The sequence below is a fragment of the Loxodonta africana genome, chromosome 7 (genome assembly GCF_030014295.1).
Source record: "Loxodonta africana isolate mLoxAfr1 chromosome 7, mLoxAfr1.hap2, whole genome shotgun sequence".
Lineage (NCBI taxonomy): Eukaryota > Metazoa > Chordata > Mammalia > Proboscidea > Elephantidae > Loxodonta > Loxodonta africana.
Genome location: NC_087348.1, coordinates 47823758 through 47844508, shown reverse-complemented (window position 1 = coordinate 47844508; position 20751 = coordinate 47823758). Strand labels below are relative to the sequence as shown.

The following is a 20751-nucleotide window of genomic DNA, read 5'->3' as shown; positions in this document are numbered from 1 at the left end:
TTTTACCCAGAACTTTCTCACATGCAGTGTTATCAAATGCTGATAAGGACAAGCCAGCTAACGAATTAAAGAAATGTATAGTGTATAATGGGCATCTCGTGTCACATAACACCTTCCTGACTGCCTAGATGTGGCAACCAAACAGCTATCAGAAATTGCTCTGTAGGTCTTACTCTTGCCTCATAATTTTTATCTCCCGGGAATTGATGCTAAATCCTTATGAATTTTCTTTTCAATGAATGGGAAACTTCTTGATCCACACCAGCCCCCCCCCGCCCCAAATCCCTGGGGACAAGAGAGGCAACACTTTATCCCACTGACTCATCTGATTTTCTAGAAGATTTCTTTTCCTGCAAGGGCTCAATGAAAATGATGTTGGACTGAATGAAGGAAGGAACTTGTATATTTTGCCCACATCACTGGCATTTACAACAAAGGAACTGCACATTTAGAGTAACGACACACGCTCTACTAGAAATTTTAGAAAACAACAGCAGATCCCAATGTTTAATAGCAAAAGGCCTATTTTGCTTTCTGTATTACTATTTATTAAACCCTCGGCAGACTCCTTCCTCCCTGAATGACTCTGAAGAACTTTCAAAATCTTTTTTACAGCATCACTACCCAGCACTATATGACCTTAATTTCTTCACACAAAAGAAATATTCAGAAATCCAGCATTGCCTGGGAAGTTGAAGAATCGGTACAATAATCAATATTACTTTACTAGCATCCTTTCCATGTTTTAAAAGCACATTAAAGCAACGATCTGAATAAGCCAGGTGTTATACATTGCATTGTGTCCCGTAAAAAGATAGGTTGAAGTCCTAACCCTCGGGACCTGTGAATGTGACCTTGTTTGGAAACAGGGTCTTTGAAGATGTTATCAGTTAACAGGAGGTCATACTGGAGTATGTTGAGTCCTAGTCAAATCTGAGGGGTGTCCTATAAAATAGAAGAGACACAGAGAGACACACAGAGAGATGACAGCCATATGAAGATGTATCTACAAGCCAAAGAACACCTGGGGCTACACAGAAGCTGGAAGAGACAAGAAAAGATCTTCCTCTAGAGCTGACAGAGAAAACACAGCCCTACAGATTTGGACTCCTAGGCTCCAGAAGTATGAGGAAATACATCTGTTCTTACAAGCCACTTAATGGTATTGTGTTACAGCAGCCTTAGGAAACTAATACACCAGGTCTATTAAATACAGTTCATGAAATCATGAGAAATATTTTCTTGATCTGAGTCCCTGGGGCCTTCAGCTAGCCCACCCATTCCTAAAATCTTAGTAAGAGTTTGCTACAGGCACACCACTGCTTGATGATTCCGTGGAGATAAAAAGAGTCAAGAGCAGGTTTTTGCCCTTCTGAGGTGGAGGTTGTGGTTGTTGTTGTTAGGTGTCACCAAGTCAATTTTCAACTCATAGCTACCCCATGTGACAGAGTAGAACTGCTCCAGAGGGTTTTCTAGGCTGTAATCTTTACAGAAGCCTCAGAGTCACTGGGTGGTTTCAAACTGCGAACCTCTCAGTTAGCAGCTGGGCACTTAACTGTTGAGCCACCAGGTCTCCTTGAGGTGAGGGTTAGGGACAAGCAAAGGAAGAAGAGGGGAAGAAGCTAGCATTTAAGTGGAAGGCACCTGTGTAAAAGTAGTAGGAGATCGGGGGAAAACTAGTGAAGGAGGTGGGTAGACTGGAACAAACAGAGATGGGGAATGTCCAACCCAGAATTCCTATGGAGAATAAGGCACATATGTGGCTTGGTTTGATACTGGTTTCATTTTTTTCTAGTCAGACAAACAGGAGTCTGAAACAGACAAATAGGGGTCTGAAACAAATGCCTGTAAAAAGCTTTCTGTCTGAAAAATACAGCATACTGGGAGGTCTCAATGATTGGAGGTGGCTCAACTTCCTTGATGAAGGAGTAGACACTCATGCTCTCCTTGGCCAGCCTAGATTTCATAACCACTAACTATAAAAAACCAAAACCAAACCCAGTGCCATCGAGTCAATTCCGACTCATAGCGACCCTATAGGACAGAGTAGAACTGCCCCATAGTTTCCAAGGAACGCCTGGTGGATTCGAACTGCTGACCCTTTGGTTAACAGCTGTAGCACTTAACCACTATGCCACCAGGGTTTCCCCATTAACTATAAGCACATGTAAAATGTAACAGAGACAATATTGTGTCAAAGATTCAAACAAAAAACCCACCACATATGCATCAAAGATTTTGGTATCAATATGAACTCCAAATCTTCCTCTCCCTAGCTATATAATCTTAGGCATGCTAATTACCTCCATGAGCCTCAGCTGCCTGTTCTGTAAAGTGGGAATAATAATATTCTTGCAGGGTTGTTGTGATTACATTTGATAGGTATTAAGCACCTATCACGGTACTTGGCAGGAAAAAGGAAAACACAAAATGATAGCTTTAAAGATTATAATGCTCATTGTCTTAGGGTGAGTTCTCTAGTGAAATATATGTATACATGTATATAAAGAGAGAGACATTTATTTCAAGGAAATGGCTGATGCAGTTGTAGAGGCTGGCAAGTCCCAAGTTCATGGTTCAGGCGTCAGGCTGGAAGCTTCTCCTGACTCATGTAACTGCAGGGACTGACAAGCCCAAGATCGGCAGGTCAGACAGCAGGCTGCTGGCTCACAGCTATGGAGGCTGACAAATCCCAAGACTGACAGACAATATAGCAGGCTGCTGGCTCAAGTCTCAAGAACTGGAGGTCAGGTGATGATGGACCAGATGCAGGATCCAAAGTGAGAAAAGCCGGTGAGTTTTGCCGGAATGTCCATATATATTGGATGAAGGCCACACCCTTGAGGAAATGCCCCTTACAAGTGATGGGCTGATCAGATCATGACATTGTGATAAGTACATTATATCACAAAATGGAGGATAACTACATCATTACTTAACAGCCAAATTACATCATTACATAACTGTCAAACTACATCATTACATAAATGCCAAACCACTGAGAATCATGGCCCAGCCAAGTTGACACACAGCCTTAACCATCACTGTCCACCCCTTGTCAATTTGGCACCTATACACACCTGTACACATACACGATCTCTAAATAAAAACAACAGTCACACTTGCACCTAACATAATAATACAACTAACATGCGTACAACCAAAAACACACTAGCCCTGTTTACATCTTATGTGAAGAAAACAAAAATATTTGATGCACACATACAAGGAAGGAATACTCATAACAATTACAGTCCTCATTTCTGCAACTTATCGTGTTGTCATAACTGACACTTAGAACTACCTTCTTCCACCACCCATTACATATTCCCTTTGCCCTCAGCAAGCACCTAAGCCGGTCATGGTTCTTTGCCTGGTAAGGTGACCCAAACCTTCATACCTGAAGGTTCTGGGCCATTAGTGGTCATGTCCGAATTGGATTGCTGTAGCTTTCCATTACTTTAATCACAGGGCATCATAGTACTAAAAAAAACTAAGAGACGTCCTAAAGGATCTCCTGTATTCTGGATATAGTCTTCTTTACCTCCATTATGTAATCCAATTTCTCCTTGGTAACCAGGATCAATCACACCAGCCAGTACAGTAACTCCTTTCTTTACCTGTTGACCCAGAGGCATGAGGAGCCCAAAGTGGCTGAGTGGCATTCTTAACCTCCAATTCAATGGAATAAGTGTTGTGTCTCCTGGTAGGAGCATTCGACCATCTGGAATTAAAACCTCTAGACCCACAGAGCATTATGATGTGGGGACAGAAAGCAAAAATTTTGCAAGTGGTTCACTAGGGGTGATAGTGAGTAGTGCCACTCTCATTTTCACCCCTTAATTCCTGGACCCATGAATCCTGGTTATGGGAGAAACAGCACCGTATATTTGATGCTTGTTTAGAGTATATACAGCCTCCTGGAAAACACTGAACCCAAGTTATTGCCTCCTAGCTAGCACTGTAATTGTGTCTTTAGAAGGCCATTCCATCATTTTATCAAGCCAGCTGCTTCAGGATGATGGGAAACATAGTAAGACCAATGAATCCCATAAGCATGGTACCATTGTCACATTTCATTTGTTGTGAAGTGAGTCCCTTGATCTGAGACAAGGCCGTATGAGATAGCATGATGGTGGATAAGGCATTTTGTAAGCTCGTAGATGGTAGTTTTGGCAGAAGCATTGTGTGAAGGGAAGGCAAACCCATACCCAGAGTGTTTATTTCAGTAAGAACAAAATAGTGCCATGATGGAAATGGTCTGGTGTAATCAACCTGCCACCAAGTTGCTGGTTGATCACTTAGAGGAATGGTACCAGACTGGGGACTCAGGGTGGGTCTCTACTATTGGCAGATTGGGCACTCAGCAGTGGCTGCAGCCAAGTCAGCCTCGGTGAGTGGAAGTCCATGTTGCTGAACGCATGCATAACTTCCATCCCTGCCACCATGGCCACTTTGTTCATGAGCCCATTGGGCAATGGGGAAAGAGGATGACTGTTTTTTCATAGAACACATCATCCTATCCGCTTGATTGTAAAAATCCACCTCTGCTGAGGTCACCCTTTGGTACGCATTAATGCGAGGCACAATTTTCTTCACTTCTTTGGCCCTTTCACAGAAGTTTATACACATACCTCTTCACCATACCTCCTTGTCTCCAATTTTCCAATAATGTTCCTTCCAAGTCCCTGACCACGTAGCCAAACCATTGGCCACAGCCCATGAATCAGTATCTAATCTCATGTCTGGCCATTTCTCCTTCCAAACAAAGTAAAAAACCAGGCGCTGCTTGAAGTCCTGTCTATTGGGAGGATTTCCCTTCACCACTGCCCTTCAGGGAGGCTCCAGAAAGGGGCTGTATTGCTCTCGCTGTCCACTTTTGAGTAGTGCCCCCATATTGTGCAGAACCACCTGTAAACCAGGCATGAATTTTCTCTTCTTCAGTCACCTGATCATAAGGAACTCTCCATGAGGCCATAGGTGAAGACTGGGAGAGGGCTGGCAATATGACAGGAGTGGAGACCATGAGCATTTGGGCGACCACTTCCTCATACAACTTACGTGTGCCTTTAGTTCCCGCTCAGGCCCAATCTCGTATATACCACTTCCATTTAATGATGGAGTGCTGCCATGCATGTCCAACATTATGGATCTGTGGGTCAGACAACATCCAGTTCGTGATGGGATGCTCAAGCTGCATGGTGACTTGGTGGCCCATGATTAAATGTTCATTCTCTGCTAAGGCCCAGTAGCAAGCCAAAAACTGTTTTGCAAAAGGACAGTAGTTATCTGCAGTAGATGGGAGCGCTTTGCTCCAAAATCCTAAGTGTCTGCACTGTGATTCACAAATATGGGCATGCCAAAGACTCCAAACAGCATCTCTATCTGCCACTGACACTTCAAGCACCATTATATCAGTTGGATCATATGGCTCAAATGGTAGAGCAGCTTGTACAGCAGCCTGAACCTGTTGCAGAACATTTTCTTGTTCTGGGCTCCACTCAAAACTAGCAGCTTTTCAAGTTACTGGATGAATAGGCCAGAGTAGCATACCCAAATGAGGAATATGTTTCCTCTAAAATCCAAAGAGGCCCACCAGGCATTGTGCCTTCTTTTCAGTTGTGGGAGCAGCCAGATGCAATAACTTATCCTTCACTATAGATGAAACATCTTGACACGCCCCAGACCAAAGGACCCCAAAAAATTCACTGAGGTAAAAGGCACTTGAATTTTTGTTAGATTGATTTCCCACTCTCTAGCACACAAATGTTTTACCAATAAGTCCAGAGTCATTGACACTTCTTTCTTTCTAGGTCCAATCAGCTTTTGTCATCAATGTAATGAACCAGTGTGATATCTTGTGGAACAGAAAGGCAATCAAGTCCCCTGTGGACTAAATTATGACACAGGGCTGGAGAGTTGATATGCCCCTCAGGTAAGACAGTGAAGGCGTATTGCTGGTCTTGTCAGCTGAAGACACACTGCTTCTGGTGTTCCTTTGAAACCAGAATCAACAAAAAGGAAGTGGCAAGATCAATAGCTGCATAGCAGGTACCAGAAGATGTATTAACTTGCTCAAGGAATAAAACAACATCTTGAACAGCAGCTGCAATTGGAGTCACCACCTGGTTGAATTTATGAGAATCTACTGTCATTCTCCAAGAATCATCTGTTTTTCGCACAGGCTAACCAGATGAGTTGAATGGGAATATGGTGCGAGTCACCACCCCTGCATCCTTCAGGTCTTAGATGGTTGCAGTAATCTGTGAAATCACTCCAGGAATGTGGTATTGCTTTTGGTTTACTATTTTCCTAGGTAGGGGCAGTTACAAAGGCTTCCACTTGGCTTTTCCTACCCTAATAGTCCTTACTCCACTTGTCAGGGATCCAGTGAGGGCATTCTACCAGTTACTGAGTATAACTGTTCCAATTATGCGTTCTGAAACAGGGGAAATCACTACAAGCTGGTTTGGGGGCCCACTGGAACCACTGTGAGATGAACCTGAGCTAAAACGCCATTAATAACCTGCCTTCCATATGCTTCCACTCTGACCGTTGGGCTATAGTGATGTTCTGGGTCTCACGGAATTAGTGTCAGTTCAGAGCCAGTATCTAGTAAGCCCTGAAAAGTCTAATTATTTCCCTTCCCCCAGTGAACAGTCACTCTCATAAAAGGCCATAAATCCCTTTGGGGAACGCTGGGAGAGAGATTAAATTACAAATTTTTGAGAGTGTAGTGAGGCCCTTCCTCAAGGGGACCTAGCCAGTTTCATTCGAGGGGTTGTGGGTCTGTAAACTGGCTCAAGTCTGGGAATTGATTGAGGGGCAGTGACTCTATTTTGGTGATTCAAGTTAGACTGCTATTCACGTGTCCTAGAATTCTTCCACTTGTACAGATCAAATGAATATTTAGTAGATTTCCCATCTATTTTATTCCTAGGGACACCATGAGTAAGTAGTCAACACCGTAAGTTCACACGAGTCAGATTATTCCGATTACTGCTTTGACTCCACTGTCCGTTACTGTAACCATGCCAACCTTGTCTTTGTTGATTGAGTGCACCCACTACAGGGTCCAATCAGCCCCATTGTAGTTAGATGTCTTAATTTCAAGATCCAGTTATTTTTTTCCTTTCAATTTTTGGTTGATACTATGTGTTTTCAGTAATGGAAGACATGCTGAATCATTGAGTGTCTGAATTTTTGGTAGGTAATATGGTTTTTGTTTTATGCCTTATTCCACAAATCGTACCCTTGGAGTCCAGAGGTATATATGTGTACCCTTTGTGACATAAATTCTACCCCCAGAGTCTAGAGGTACATAACCCAGTACCCAGTGCCGTCCAGTCGATTCCGACTCATAGCAACTCTATAGGACAGAGTAGAACTGCCCCATAGAGTTTCCAAGGAGCGCCTGGTGGATTCGAACTGCTGACCCTTTGGTTAGCAGCCATAGCACTTAACCACTACGCCACCAGGGTTTCCAAAGGTACATATGTGTACCAAATAAAAATGTTCAAAATTCCTGTTTTTCCTACCCAAAATTCAATGATTCAGCAAAAATACAATACCCTGTAAAAATACTAATTTGCAGCACATGCTTGTTGTTTCTGCTTCAAACTGTTACACAGGGCCCTGCTTGCCTGCAGCACATACTGTCAATGGGACAGCAGCTTCTCAATGAGCTCTAGAGGTACAAAAACTAAGTGGTAACTCTATATACCACTGGTCCTGAAAGCGTTAATTCAGTTAAGGCAGTTCCCACTGTCTGACTCACATAAAATAGCAGTCACAGCAGTCTTCAAGGATGCTGGGGCTCCCTTCACAAATTTGATCCTCACCATTGTGGTAAAAGGAATGTCCTCTGGTCACTCCATGTGTAGGTCTGTGGGCCTCACCTGATCAATTCACTCTAACATTCCAATTTCCCTAAGCCTTGGGTACCTTTTTCTACAGTATACCAAGGCAGATTCGGTACTTCCATTTGATTCATTATAGGCCACCATGTAATCTGTGCTTCAGCAAACCAACCAAATAAAATATTAGATCCTTTCCTAACATCTTGAGCTGAAACACTGAATAAAGAGTCTCTCCTTAGTGGGCCGATATCAATAAGCTCAGACTGATGTAACTTTGTTTCTTGCACCATTGTCCCACACCATTAATAACCATTTCTACACATATTGCCCAAGTTCCTGTCTGTACATATTTGGAAAAGTTAAGCAGTTTTTTTGGAGTGTAGTGTACCTCCTCCTGGCTCACACTTTGTACTTCACCTTTTGGGGCTCACTGGGACTTAAGTATAGTTTTAGGTCTGGTTATAGTTATAAGTATAGTTATAAGTAGGGATGTGCTCTGAGAGCACTCAGCAATGTCTTGTAAGGAATCTGCCTCAGTCAAGGCCCCAGCCAATATCTCAGACAAAGGCTCTTCAGACACAGCTGGGTTAATCTCATCACATGGAGGCAGAGGGGCTAATGGCTTTACTGGGGTGGGTGGCTTAGCAAACAAAGATAGAGTAATCTCTTCATATGGGAGGGAGAGGGCTGGTTCTGTTGGCAGGAGTGATTCAATGGAATTTAGGGGCTCAGTGTACCCTGCTTCCAGATCATCTGCCTGTATGTCCCCATCACAAGTTTCAGGATCCCATTTCTTCCCAACTGATGCCCTCATTTTAACTTTAGACACCATCCAAGGTTGGGAATTCAACTGGTGTTGTAATTCTTTTTTAGGATAAGACTCTGGGTTTGATTTTCGGCAGCATCAGCTCTGTTACTACAAGAAATAAGGCTTTCTTTCAGGGCACATATGGCAACTCTGAGGTCATTTATGTGGTGCTTGAGGTGTGACTCTGAAGCCCTGAGCTTATCTCTTTCTTTTACCACTTTGTCTAGCAAAAGTAGGACCAAGCAAACAGCTTCCTTATACTTCCCATCCTGAGAAAATTGTAGAAAAGTATCAAACATGTAATCACCCAGAGTCTTGCCTCTCACCAACACTTATCTATTGGTGGTGATATTTTCCATATTTATATTGTCACCTTATCCATGGATTAGCAGTGCCCTCTTTACTACTAGAAGCAGAGTCATCAACATCTTTAGGACCAACCAGACTTGAGAACCAATTTAGAAAACTCATCCTTACAATCTCTTTTCTCTAGAACCTTTCCTGGTACCAAATGTCTTAGGCTGGGTTCTCTAGAGAAGAAAAACCAGTGAAGCATATATATATATATATGGAGAGAGAGAGAGAGAAAGAAATTTATCTCAAGGAAAATGGCTCAGGGGGTTGTAGATGCTGGCAAGTTCCCAGTCTGTTGGTCAAGTGTCAGGCTGGAGGCGTCTCCTGACTCACATAGGTGCATGGGCTGACAAGCCCAAGATCAGCAGATCAGATGGCAGGCTGCTGACTCAAGGGTTGTGGAGGCCAATGAAGCCAAGATTGGCAGGTAAGGCAGCAGAATGCTGGCTCAAGTCCTAAGAACTGGAGGTCAAATGATGACGAGTTGGATGCACCATCCAGAGTGGGCAAAAGCTAACAAGATTTGCCAGAATGTCCATATATATTGGATGCAGGTCATATCCCTGAGGAAACTCCCCTTACAACTGATTGGCTGATCACATCAGATCACATCATGTAGGTGATTACATTATATTATAAAATGAAGATAACTACATCATCACATCACTGCCAAACCATGGAGAGTCATGGCCCAGCCAAGTTGACACACAACCTTAACCCTCAAAGTCATGATAATATTTAAAAAAATTGAGATTTAGTGTCTCTGGACCAGAGTTTTTACTTCTGTAAAACTAGATTAAGACCAGATTTCCAAGAACATTTACAGTTCTAATACATTCTCTGAAATTTCATTTTTGCATTCATGGCCTAAGAACTACCTCTTTGCTCTTCTCTGTGAGGCATGGGTAACCCAGGTCTAAGATTCATTGCTTTGGGATACTAGAATATTGAAACAGTGGTTCTGCCACATGCCTTGGGCCATGCCGTCTCCCTGGTATCCTGGGCTCATCTTAATGTCTCTTGATACTGCTCAGCTTCAGTATTACTAACTGGGTTTTCCAGAATGTCTCTTTTTTATTTCCAGCCTACTGATCAGCAAATTTTTTAGATAATGGGCCGGCTTTGGGGACTATACTGTCTCTGTCACACCTACGCAACTCCGCCACTGCAATGTGAAAGCAGTAAGAGCCAAAACGTAAACAGATGGGTGTTGCAGCATTCCAATGAAACTTTATTCCTGGACACTGGAATATGAATTCCATATAGTTTTCATGTATCGTGAAATACTTTTCTTCTTTTGTTTTTTTTTTGCCATGTAAAAACATAAAAACCATTCTTAACCCACAGGCTATACATGGGCCATAATTTGCTGATCCCTGTTCTAAGAAAAGCTATTCCAAAAAAGAGATTTTATCCCTTTTTCGAAATCTGTCCACAGAGCCCTTTGCTCGGTCCATGTCCACTCTTTCCTGCTGGGAGGGCTCCAGTATCCTCTGGGGACCCAAAGGCTGTCTCACTACCCCACCCTGATGAAGCAAGAACAAGCCCACTTACCACATAATCATGATCACTAACTTCATTACGATCTCATTCAAAATGTTGAAGAATTCCACCATCAGCTTGGCCTGCTCTCCCATCTTCCCCATGGCGATGCCAAAAGCAATGAAAAACCCTATCAGACCTGTTGGGTGAATCACATTACACAGAAGGACAAATTATAAAGGATGTGTTTCTTCTCCCTCGCTCTTTACCATTCCACATGTACGGAGCTGCATTTTCACTACCTGTTACCCTATGAATTAGGCATTAAGAGACAAAAGCATTATATCTCACACTAAAAGTGCCTTTCCCCTAGAGAATTATGGCTTTCCTAAACATTTTTCACACAAGCAAATTGAACTATACCAAAAAACCAAATCCGCTGCTGTTGAGTTGGTTCCGACTCATAGCAACCTTATAGGACAGAGTAGAACTGCCCCATAGGGTTTCCAAGGTGGATTCAAACTGCTGACCTTTTGGTTAGCAGTCGAGCTCTTAACCACTGCGCCACCAGGGCTCCAAGTTGAAATATATATAAAATAAATTCCTGGAAGAAAACAAATTCTTTTTCATTCCAAACTAAAAAGTGTTCTTTTCTCTTTCCTCCTCACTTATGAAACAATGTCTAAGCAGATTCCAATATTACAAATATTACTGAGGGAAGGCTTGTTGGAACTTGGGGATTCTCATGCAAATTTTGGAGCTGATATAGTAATAAACTCAATTCTGATTTATAAACCACTGCCACTGAGTCGATTCTGACTCATAGTGACCCTACAGGACAGTAATAGAACTGTCCCATAGAGTTTCCAAGACTGTAAATCCTTACAGAAGCAGACTGCCACATCTTTCTCCCGTGAAGCAGCTGGTGAGTTTGAACTACCTACATTTTGGTTAGCATCTGAGCACTTAACAACTGCATCACTAGCACTCCTTTTCTCACTCATAGCGACTCTATATTGGAATAACTGCCCCACCTCCAAAGTAAACTCATTGCCATTGAGTTGATTCCAACTCATAGCAACCCTATACGATACACCAGAACTGCCTCATAGGGTTTCCGAGGAGCGGATGGTGGCTTCCAACTGCCGATCTTTCAGTTAGCAGCCAAACACTTAACTACTATGCTACCAGGGAAGAGACCAATTAGCCAATAAAGTCTATTCTGGGGTTACAGCAATATTAATTTAGTGTTATCCCAAATTAAGACATTCCTAATACGTTTAGAAATACCCTAAATTTAAAATTAACTTTGTATTCTTACCTGCCTAACATGAGGAGGAAGATAATGTTCAAAATCAAAATGAATGAAATAAAAAATCCAAAACAATTTGGGAAACCCCAATTTAAACTCAATTTGTTTGATTTAACCTGTTTTTTTAAATTGACTTTTCATAATTCTTTTCTTGGTCAAAATGGCTAGAATTTTTTATTTTATTATTTTCAGGATCATTAAGGTAGGGCACAGATTTAGTATCAGATTTTGCTAGTTCCTAGCCATTTTCAGCCCTCTTTTCCCCTCAAAGAATATCACTTGACTTCCATATAAATTCAGCCCCAGCCCAGCCTCCAGGGTCAGTCCTAACCCAAGGCAGGAAAGATTTGAGGAGCTCTGTTCCCGCTCCCTTGATGTAAGCATCAGATTGTGCTCAGTGCTGGACCAACTCTAATACTCAAGCTTGGATCTTATTTCTGGCGTGTTGGCTTTTGCTGCACTCTCTGTGCCTGAGTATGGGTCCTAGGAACCTACCCCATACTTTAGTTCCTCCAAGGCTAGACCTGGCTTTTCTCTACCCAGAAGACTCTCTGCTCATCACTGTTTACACCTTCCCCTCTCAGTTTCTCATCCTCAAGCCTGGAGTCTCACCCCCACCCACCCAGTGACTAGGGTACGCTGAGTGACTAACAGATACCCTCATTACTAACTGGGGGCTGTCTGGATTTCTAATTGTCACCCAGTTGCTGTCAAGTCAATTCCGATTCATGGTGACCCCATATGTGTCAGAGTAGAACTGTGCTCCACAGGGTTTTCAATGGCTGATTTCTTAGAAGTAGTTTGCCAGGTGTCACTGGGTAGACTTGAACCTCTAACCCTCTGGTTAGCAGCCGAATGTGTTACCCTTTGCATCACCCAGTCACATTGTATTCTCCTCCCTACCGTGACACATTATTGCCAGTATTAGAGCCCCAACTCTGACTTCTTGCATGAACAATACAACAATGTCACTATATCCTTAGCTGTAAGACCTTGCTTGCCCGCCTGACTCTGTACCTGTACTGTGGGTCATCCACTCTTCCTGTCCATCCCTCTCCTTCCTCACACTTACCCTGGTGCAGTTTGGCAGGCCTAATTTCAAGTCCTTCCCTATTTTATCCAGTTTCCTATTGTGTATCCAGTTTCCTACTATGTCCAGTTGTGCCTGGAGTCTTGGCTTTGTCAGGTACATTATACCATATAACTCGACTCTCTTATAGGGAATTCTTTCTCTTCAAACCCTTGGGTTTACCCTTTCCCTAGTCACCAAAACCACTAACTTCCCCCTACACCAAGCATACATCCATCCAGGTTGCTTTACTCCCCTTCACTGGACCCATTTTCTTGACAACAAAAAGAGCCCAGATTTGTTAATACTTGGTATTTAATATTTTTCTGTGCAGCTTTTGGCCAGAAAGCTTGACAAGTGACTTCGCAGATGAGTTAAAAAAAAAAAAAAAACCATTGCCATAGAGTCAATTCTGACTCACAGTGACCCTATAAGACAGAGCAGAACTGCCTCGTAGGGTTTCTAAGGAGCGCCTGGTGGATTCGAACTGCCAAGCTTTTGGTTAGCAGCTATAGCTCTTAACTACTACATCACCAAGGTTTCCTCACAAATGAGTTAGTGGCCCACTAAAGACAAAGGCTTATAGAAGATTAGATCCAGCAGAGAGCGACCTAGTTCTGCAGTAATGTATGAAATCAAATTCAGGCTTGCCACTATTCCGATATCCTTCTTTCAAGCCTATGAGAGGAATTTGCTAGGTGTGTGGTGAGAAATAATCTGCGAATATTCTGGCTGAGGATAGCTCATATTACTTGATTTATTTTGTTTGGAAATTTTAAGAGAAAATGCACAAGGTCTCAAAGTTCCAGGGAACTGGAATAAACAAATCCCAAAAGCCCCCTCTCAATTAGCAGAAACTGGCCATATCTATAGCACAAAAAAGGAGGTATATTTTTTAAGGAATTAAGGAATCAACTTTCTCACAGAAGTTGATTCAAACAGATAGGATTAGAGTGGGACCCAGAAACAGGTCTGGAGGCTTTTTAGGACAGAAAGAGTCCTTAAAGGAATGAATAGGAAGCTAGAGTCAGAATTTTAGCTTAATTTATTGCAATGCTTTATTCTTGAGACTTTACAAAGCCAAAAACCAAAAAGAAAAAAAATTTAAAAGGCACCCTCTCCGTCCTTGGAAGACCATGGAAAGAACCTTGGTTTCAGTCATGATTTGTAAATGGGAAGTTTCTCAACAGTCTAACTTCCCTTGGCTTTTCAGAGTCTTGATCTGTGCTTGGATGGAAACCAGCACCCAACTTGTGATTTCCCCCTGTAAACATTGCCTAACTGCACCCACTCTCTGGGTCGGGGGTGTATTATTTGAACAAAGCCCTCTTAGACTTGGTCATTGGGGTTGAAAGTGTAGTGAATTGTGTTGAAACTCCCCAGTACAGCCAAAGGTCAGGTGACTTCCCAGAATCCACTGAGATTCTGGAAACAATAAGTAAAGGCTTCTGGATGATTCATTCCAAAGGTTTGGCCCCATTGGTCGTGGCCTCCGCCTCCTCCAGAATGTGTAGAAGACTATGGGGGCACTTTGACATTGGGGGTTGGGTCTCTCAGCTATGATTTACCTACTAGAAGGGACCAGGGTGAGTTGGGAAGGTCTTGAGAGGGTCACAGAGGTCTGGGCAGTGGGACTGAAGAGCTACTCTGGGGTAGATGCTGAGGATGTCTGCAAAGCCTGCTTCTCTGAGGAACTCTCTCTACTTTCTCTTTTCCTCTTCCTCCTCTAAGCTTACTACTGATTTTCAACAATGTTTATTGATCTTCCATTGCCTGGCAACCTAGTCAGCTCATCTTCTCCCTCAGTCTCACTTACCCAGTCTGCTTCCTTCCAGGCCAAAAAAAAATATATATATATATATCCCTTTCTGTAGCTTCCCCTTCTCAATGGCTGAATAATCCTGCTCACTCAACCTCTTTCTCTCTCCCGTTCTAGATGGGTGAGGAATAAGGTTACCAAATTTATTTGAGAACACACATAGGACACCTAGTCAATTTGAATTTTCGATAAATAACAAATAATTTTTTTAGCATAAGTATATTCAGTGCAATTATTTGGGATATAAATGAACAAAAAAAAACAGTTGCCATCAAAGTGATTCTGATACATGAAGAGACGTAGTTACACTAAAAATTATTGCCTGTTTATCTGAAACTAAAATTTGAATGAGGGTTTTGGATTTGATCTGGCAACCCTAGTAAGGAAATAACAGGCATTTGATCTCCTAGATGGGCAACCAGTGGCAGGATCACCAGCTAACCCATTTCTAAATGGTTCTCACTCAAATGTTTGGGTCAATCAACATAATCCTTCCATCCAGATTCCCCATTTTTCCTAACATATGGTTAAATGTCACTTGGGAATACCATTCTAGTTGCCTAAAATGGGGGTTACAGTGAAGAATGGGCCCTGGGGGTAAATGGGGGTAAACTGGGCAAACTGGAGCCACTCACATGGTAGGGAATCTCTGGCCCCAGCAGGTGGTGTCTTCTTATTGAGCTCTTCAGCTCTTCATCCACTTTGAATAACAATAGCTCCTGTGAATGGAGCATGTGGCATATACCACGCTGTGCTTTACACGTACAATCTCATTTAACCCTCGCAACAATCTACAAGGTAGCTGTCAACCCACCCTCATTTTAAAAATGAGGCTCAGAGAGTGAAACAAAGCCCCTTTCAGCACCAACTCTAAGACTTCCCAATATGGACAGCATTGCATTTGTTCGCAGACTGTGAGAGCTGGGATGGTACAATCCCACCCCTGGCACAGTTTCAAAACAGAGGTGCAGCTCAACAAATATTTTAAGAAATAAACTAATGGGACACATAAATTAATGAGGACTCAGAGAAAGTGACTTGACAACGTTGTTCAGAAGGTCAACGGATGTGCCCAGTGAATGTTAGTCCCCTTTTCTTTTCCCATACTGCACGTCTAGTTGCCATGTCCCTCCATGGCCTTCCTTCTGTCCTGTCTCTCTTCCTTAATCTCTCAGCTCTCATTCCCAGTAGCTCTTAAACCACCCCCAGAAAGAGCTTCCTGCATCACCTAGAAGACATCAGAGATACTGGTTTCCTGAGCGTGACCAAGGACAGGTGCTGAGAGGAGGCGGCAGGTGCTCATGGAGCTGCGATCCCTTTGGCCAGCCCACGTAAGTCACTAAAGCAGACCATTGTCATGAAGCAGAAGTGCCTCCTCAAGGGAGATGAGAATAGGACCACCAGGTTGCCCACCTAAGACATTCATCCCGTCCTTGAACTCCAGGCCCTTCCTGATGACCATCTTCGTTTCCTCAGGCGCCTCAGTCACAGTCTCGTTCAGCAGGGAGACGACGGCGCTGGTTGCGTTGGCCTCCTTGTCCGACTGAGGTGCCACCAGGACTTTCTTTGTCACTGTTTGTATCTGATTAAAGTAAAAATGAGAAAATCATAAAGATGAGGCGTGTTCTAAAAGGTCAACAAAGGCCTGACTACTTATCTATTTTGAAATTTTATAATATATTAAAAATAATGAAGAAATACCAAAACAGGGTTTTGAAAATTGAAGGATATTATATATATTTATGCATAACAAAGTGATTTTTTTTAACATAATACAATGTCATACAACTGTCCGAATCACAAGATAATAACAGGGTTTTAAAAACTCACTTACAGTGCATTTAAGCAGCACGAACCAGCAAGAAGACATGAGCTTAAAGGTGGCTGCACCAGCTGCCATTGAGTTGATGCCATGTGCTTCCGAGTAGAACTGCACTCGGGATTTTCAATGGCTGATTTTTTGGAAGTAGATCGCCAAGGCTTTCTTTCAAGGTGCCTTTCTGTAGACTTGAACCTCCAACTTTTTAGTTATCAGCCAAGCACATTGACCGTTTGCACCATCCAGGGAGTTGGGGGATGGATATCTTTTTCTTTTATTCCAGTGATTGTAGCTCTGTAGTCTAAACTGTATGGTCTTCACAATTGTGAGACCCAGTTAGATGGTCCCCCTGGTCCCTTGTGACAGACCTTAGATCTCATCAAGAATGAGAAAGAAAGAGCCTTGGCAGTGGGGTCAGGGCACCAACTCATAATCCATCTATTTTGCTCCTCCCTGCCTGGTTGCTGTTCCTAGCTCTGCTGGGAATCTCTACCTGGGCACCAAGTGTGCCTATTGGTAGCTGCCATGGCAGGTGTAGGTGCTCAAGTTTCAGATCCAAATGTAAGGTAGGACGACACCTGCTTCTTCTGGGCAGTGATGTCAAGCCTTTCTCTACGTTCCCCAAAGAACATTGTGCAAATGGCCTCCCAAGGAATCTCTCAGCCTAATCCTTGACATTTGTGCAGCAGTTCTATTTTTAAAGGTGCCAGGCACCCTGTGAGCAGAGTGCTGTGAAAACTCACATCTGAGCCCAGGAAACACTACCTCCAAGGGCATGAAAATAGAGCCCAGGTAGAATCCTAAAATGTCAGCGCTGGCGCATAGTAGGCAACAGATGAGTAAACCCTGAATAGATGTGGAAGAGGATGCATGGAGAAATCAAATGACTTGTTGGGCATTATAGAGCTATTGGTATGGCCAGCACTTCAACTCAGGTGGCCTGGCCACCACTGAGTTCTTTATACCACCTGGCCTGTGTGTTAAACTATAAGGACACAATCCTACTGCAGCTGGGCCAATGGTGAGCAATGCTGAACTGATCAGCCACCTGAAACGGGAGAGGTGAGCACTCCCTGTTCTAGCCTAGCCACACGTACTTGTGCCCGGAGAGAGGAAGCCCAGAGCAGGCTATGCCAGGGGAGAGAAGGCCTCTCACTGGCCCTGAGTCTGGGCATGCATTGGCATGAAGAGAGAAGGCAGGAGTGATCATAAAGGAAGATTGGGCGAACAACAGAGTCCTGTTCCTAGGAAAGAAGGGGGACCAGGAGCCACCTGTAGACCCATTCTGACGATGCTATAGAAGTCAAGGCTTGGGTTAAAAAGAGCAATAGTCATGGACCTAAGTAATAGCTGCCAGGATCAGGTGGGCGACAAGAGCTACATGTTTTATATCTATTACCTGTTATATCAATAGCAGCTCTTTAAGGCTCACTGGGTGAAGTAAATAACCCAAGGTCCCATAGCTAATTAGCTGTTGAACCAGGATTCAAAATGAGTTATGTTTGTCTACAAAATCCAACTTTCAAATAGCACAGGCCACTGGCTTAAGTTGAAGCCTGAAACACAGGCCTAGTCCTCTGTCCAAGTTCTTTACTTGCAAAGTTGTTTGTGTTGCACATCCCCATCTGGATGCAAACTCCAGTCTACCTGAGTCCAACCAACCTCATTTCTCACCTTAAAACTTGCAAAAGCCTCCTAATGGGCTGTCTTACCTCTCTTCCTGTTTACCTACAGTTTATGGGTAGATATAGCTACCTACTCACCACCACCAGTTGCCAAGGAGTCAATTTGACTCATGCAGACCCTTTGTGTGTCAGAGTAGGACTGTGCTCCATAGGGTTTTCAATGGTTAATTTTGGGGAATGCATTGCCAGTCCTTTCTTCCAAGGCACCTCTGAGTGGACTCCAACCTCCAATCTTTCGATTAGCAGCCTAACACACTGTTTGTACCACCCAGGGACTCCTATAGTTACATCTATGCCCATAGCTGCTAAAAACTCTCTTAGAATAAGAATCCAAATTCTGACACTGGCCTACCAGGTCCTGCCTGAGCTGGGTTTGCTTTCCTCTGATGTAATCTCATCATTTCCATCTCATCACTTCTCTTCACTGGCCTCCTTTCTGTTCTCTAAGCACACCAGACACTTTCCAACTTCTGCAAGTGTTGTGTGTCTGTGTAGACTCTTCGCCCAGTTCTTCCCAGGCCTCGCTTACTCTGATCCCTTATGTCTCAGCTTAAATGACGCCCCAGTTAGCCCCTTAGTCCATCATCCTACCTCTAGCCCTCAGAATATTTACTGCTTATCTTAATTTGTAAATATTTTGTGTTTTAACCTGATTTTTGTTTGCATGTTTTGGCCTTACCCCCCACCCCCACCCCATGAATATAAGTAAGTGCCATGGGACAGGGACCTCATGGTCTCATTCCCTGTGGCATCCCTGTTGCACTTCTGAGAGCCTGGCACCCAGTAGGTGCTCACAAGTATTGCCTGAATGAACAGACACCGAATTCCCTGAAAGCAAAGAGCCCATGAGGTCATTATCCACGGGGCTTGAGTGAATACTGTCAGGCCACACTTTACAACCACTAAGCTAGTTACTCTTTTGGAAACTGCACCTTGGTTCAGAGTCAGCCCTAAACAGCAAGTATGAGTTTTCCCTGCTAGACACAAAATTAAACACATGGATCTGACTTGGACGAACTCTATCACTGTGAGTCAGCCAACAGCCACTCACCTTCCTATTGACATCTCTGTGTCTAACTTTGGCCAGGAAGCCCCCTCCATTCTAGGGAGGTTATTTTAAATCACTTTAAGCTGTACCTCTTATGCACAGAGGGCACCTCTCTCAAGTTCTCTCTGGTAATACAAGGTCATACTGTGTAAGAGTTTCCCTTCCTCAAAGCCTCTCCAAGGCCCCCTAAACCCATGGGATCACATCTGGTTTAAGATCCTTTTCCTCTGGGGTTCCTAAAGGCAGCCTTAAGGACTCTATTCTCCACCTTAACCCTGAGGTAAAGAATTCTATGTTATTTTTTCTCTGACTATCTTAACCCAAAGGGACTATGACCCTGGGCTCAGCTGGGGAGCTCAGTGCTCAGTCCTCATATAAGTTTTGCCAGTGGAGGGGTAGGGTCAAAGCGGGGGAAGTGCAGAGAATGGCTCAGTCCTCCATGCCACTGTAATAGGCAGTATCCACTGTCCATCACCCAGAGCAGTTACTGCAGGTGGGTGTAGCCAGCACCGCAAAAACTCACTGCCAAGACTGGAGCACCCTGCCTGTTTTCAGGTCTTGCCTTACTGACTGAGAGGAAGGGTATCTCCTTCCTGCATGCAGCATGGCTGTGACTGGGCGTGACCTTCCTTGTCCCTTGCATGCTCCTACCCACTGGTCTTCTAGCAGCTCAGCATCCAGCAGCTACAGTTCCAACACATTCCTTCCAAAGTGTTAAAAATAGACTTGGCATCTAATCATGTCTATCACCCAAAAGCAAACAAATTCATCTCCTAAGCAGGCTGGCTCAGGGGTAAGCAACCCCACATACATACACACCTGCCCAGACTGTTTCTTCACTCTCTGTCCAACTTCCTCTGCCTAGAATGGTTTCCTTTAATATAACTGGCATTTGGTGTAAGTGGCATTTGAGACTGGAGAACATATCCCAACTCAGGGTAATTTAGACTCAGCAGTGGTTGGCAACCACATTTTGGGGCAGCTGGGAACACAGACTTTTCATCTTATTTCCTAAGTCCATTCTTCCATGATTCTCTGAAAATGGCTGAAGGTGGTTCCTCGCCTTTGGTTCTGAGCTTGGCTTCCTACCTGGGCTAACAAGAAGTGAAGTGTATTCTAACCTAAGTTGGGGCTAGAGAGCGGGCTGGTTAGTGGGGCCTGACCAGCTAGCTCGGTAGTTCCAGACAGCAGAATCATCTGTTTTTTGAGTGTTTGTTTTAAATCACCAGCGTTTAAAAACTTACATGCCTGCATGCAGTTGGTGAATGTATACATTGCTATAAATTTACATAGGGTTATTTTGCAACATCTAGCAAATTTGAAATGTAACACTCTTGGGCAGGAAATTTTCACTTCTAGGAGCTTATTGTTTATAAATACTATGAGATCATGAAAAAAGAAAGGGAGAAGGGTGAGTCTAAAACACCGTGAAATGAGAAGCAAGGTGCGACATGGCACGTAGAGTGCAGTACCATTTGGGCTGGATTTTTAAAAAG

General features: G+C 43.5%; 1 protein-coding gene across 10 annotated transcripts in view; it reads right to left on the bottom strand.

The window, feature by feature from the left end:
* Positions 1-20751, bottom strand: part of SLC1A2 (solute carrier family 1 member 2) — a 201519-nt gene that overhangs the window by 69242 nt on the left and 111526 nt on the right. For all 10 annotated transcript variants that reach the window (XM_064288302.1, XM_064288298.1, XM_064288299.1 and 7 more), the window contains 2 exons: positions 16117-16285; positions 10576-10702 (listed from right to left, as the gene is read on the bottom strand). In XM_064288302.1, coding sequence (XP_064144372.1) covers positions 10576-10702; positions 16117-16285 — 296 coding nt within the window. The remainder of the gene's footprint in view (positions 1-10575; positions 10703-16116; positions 16286-20751) is intronic.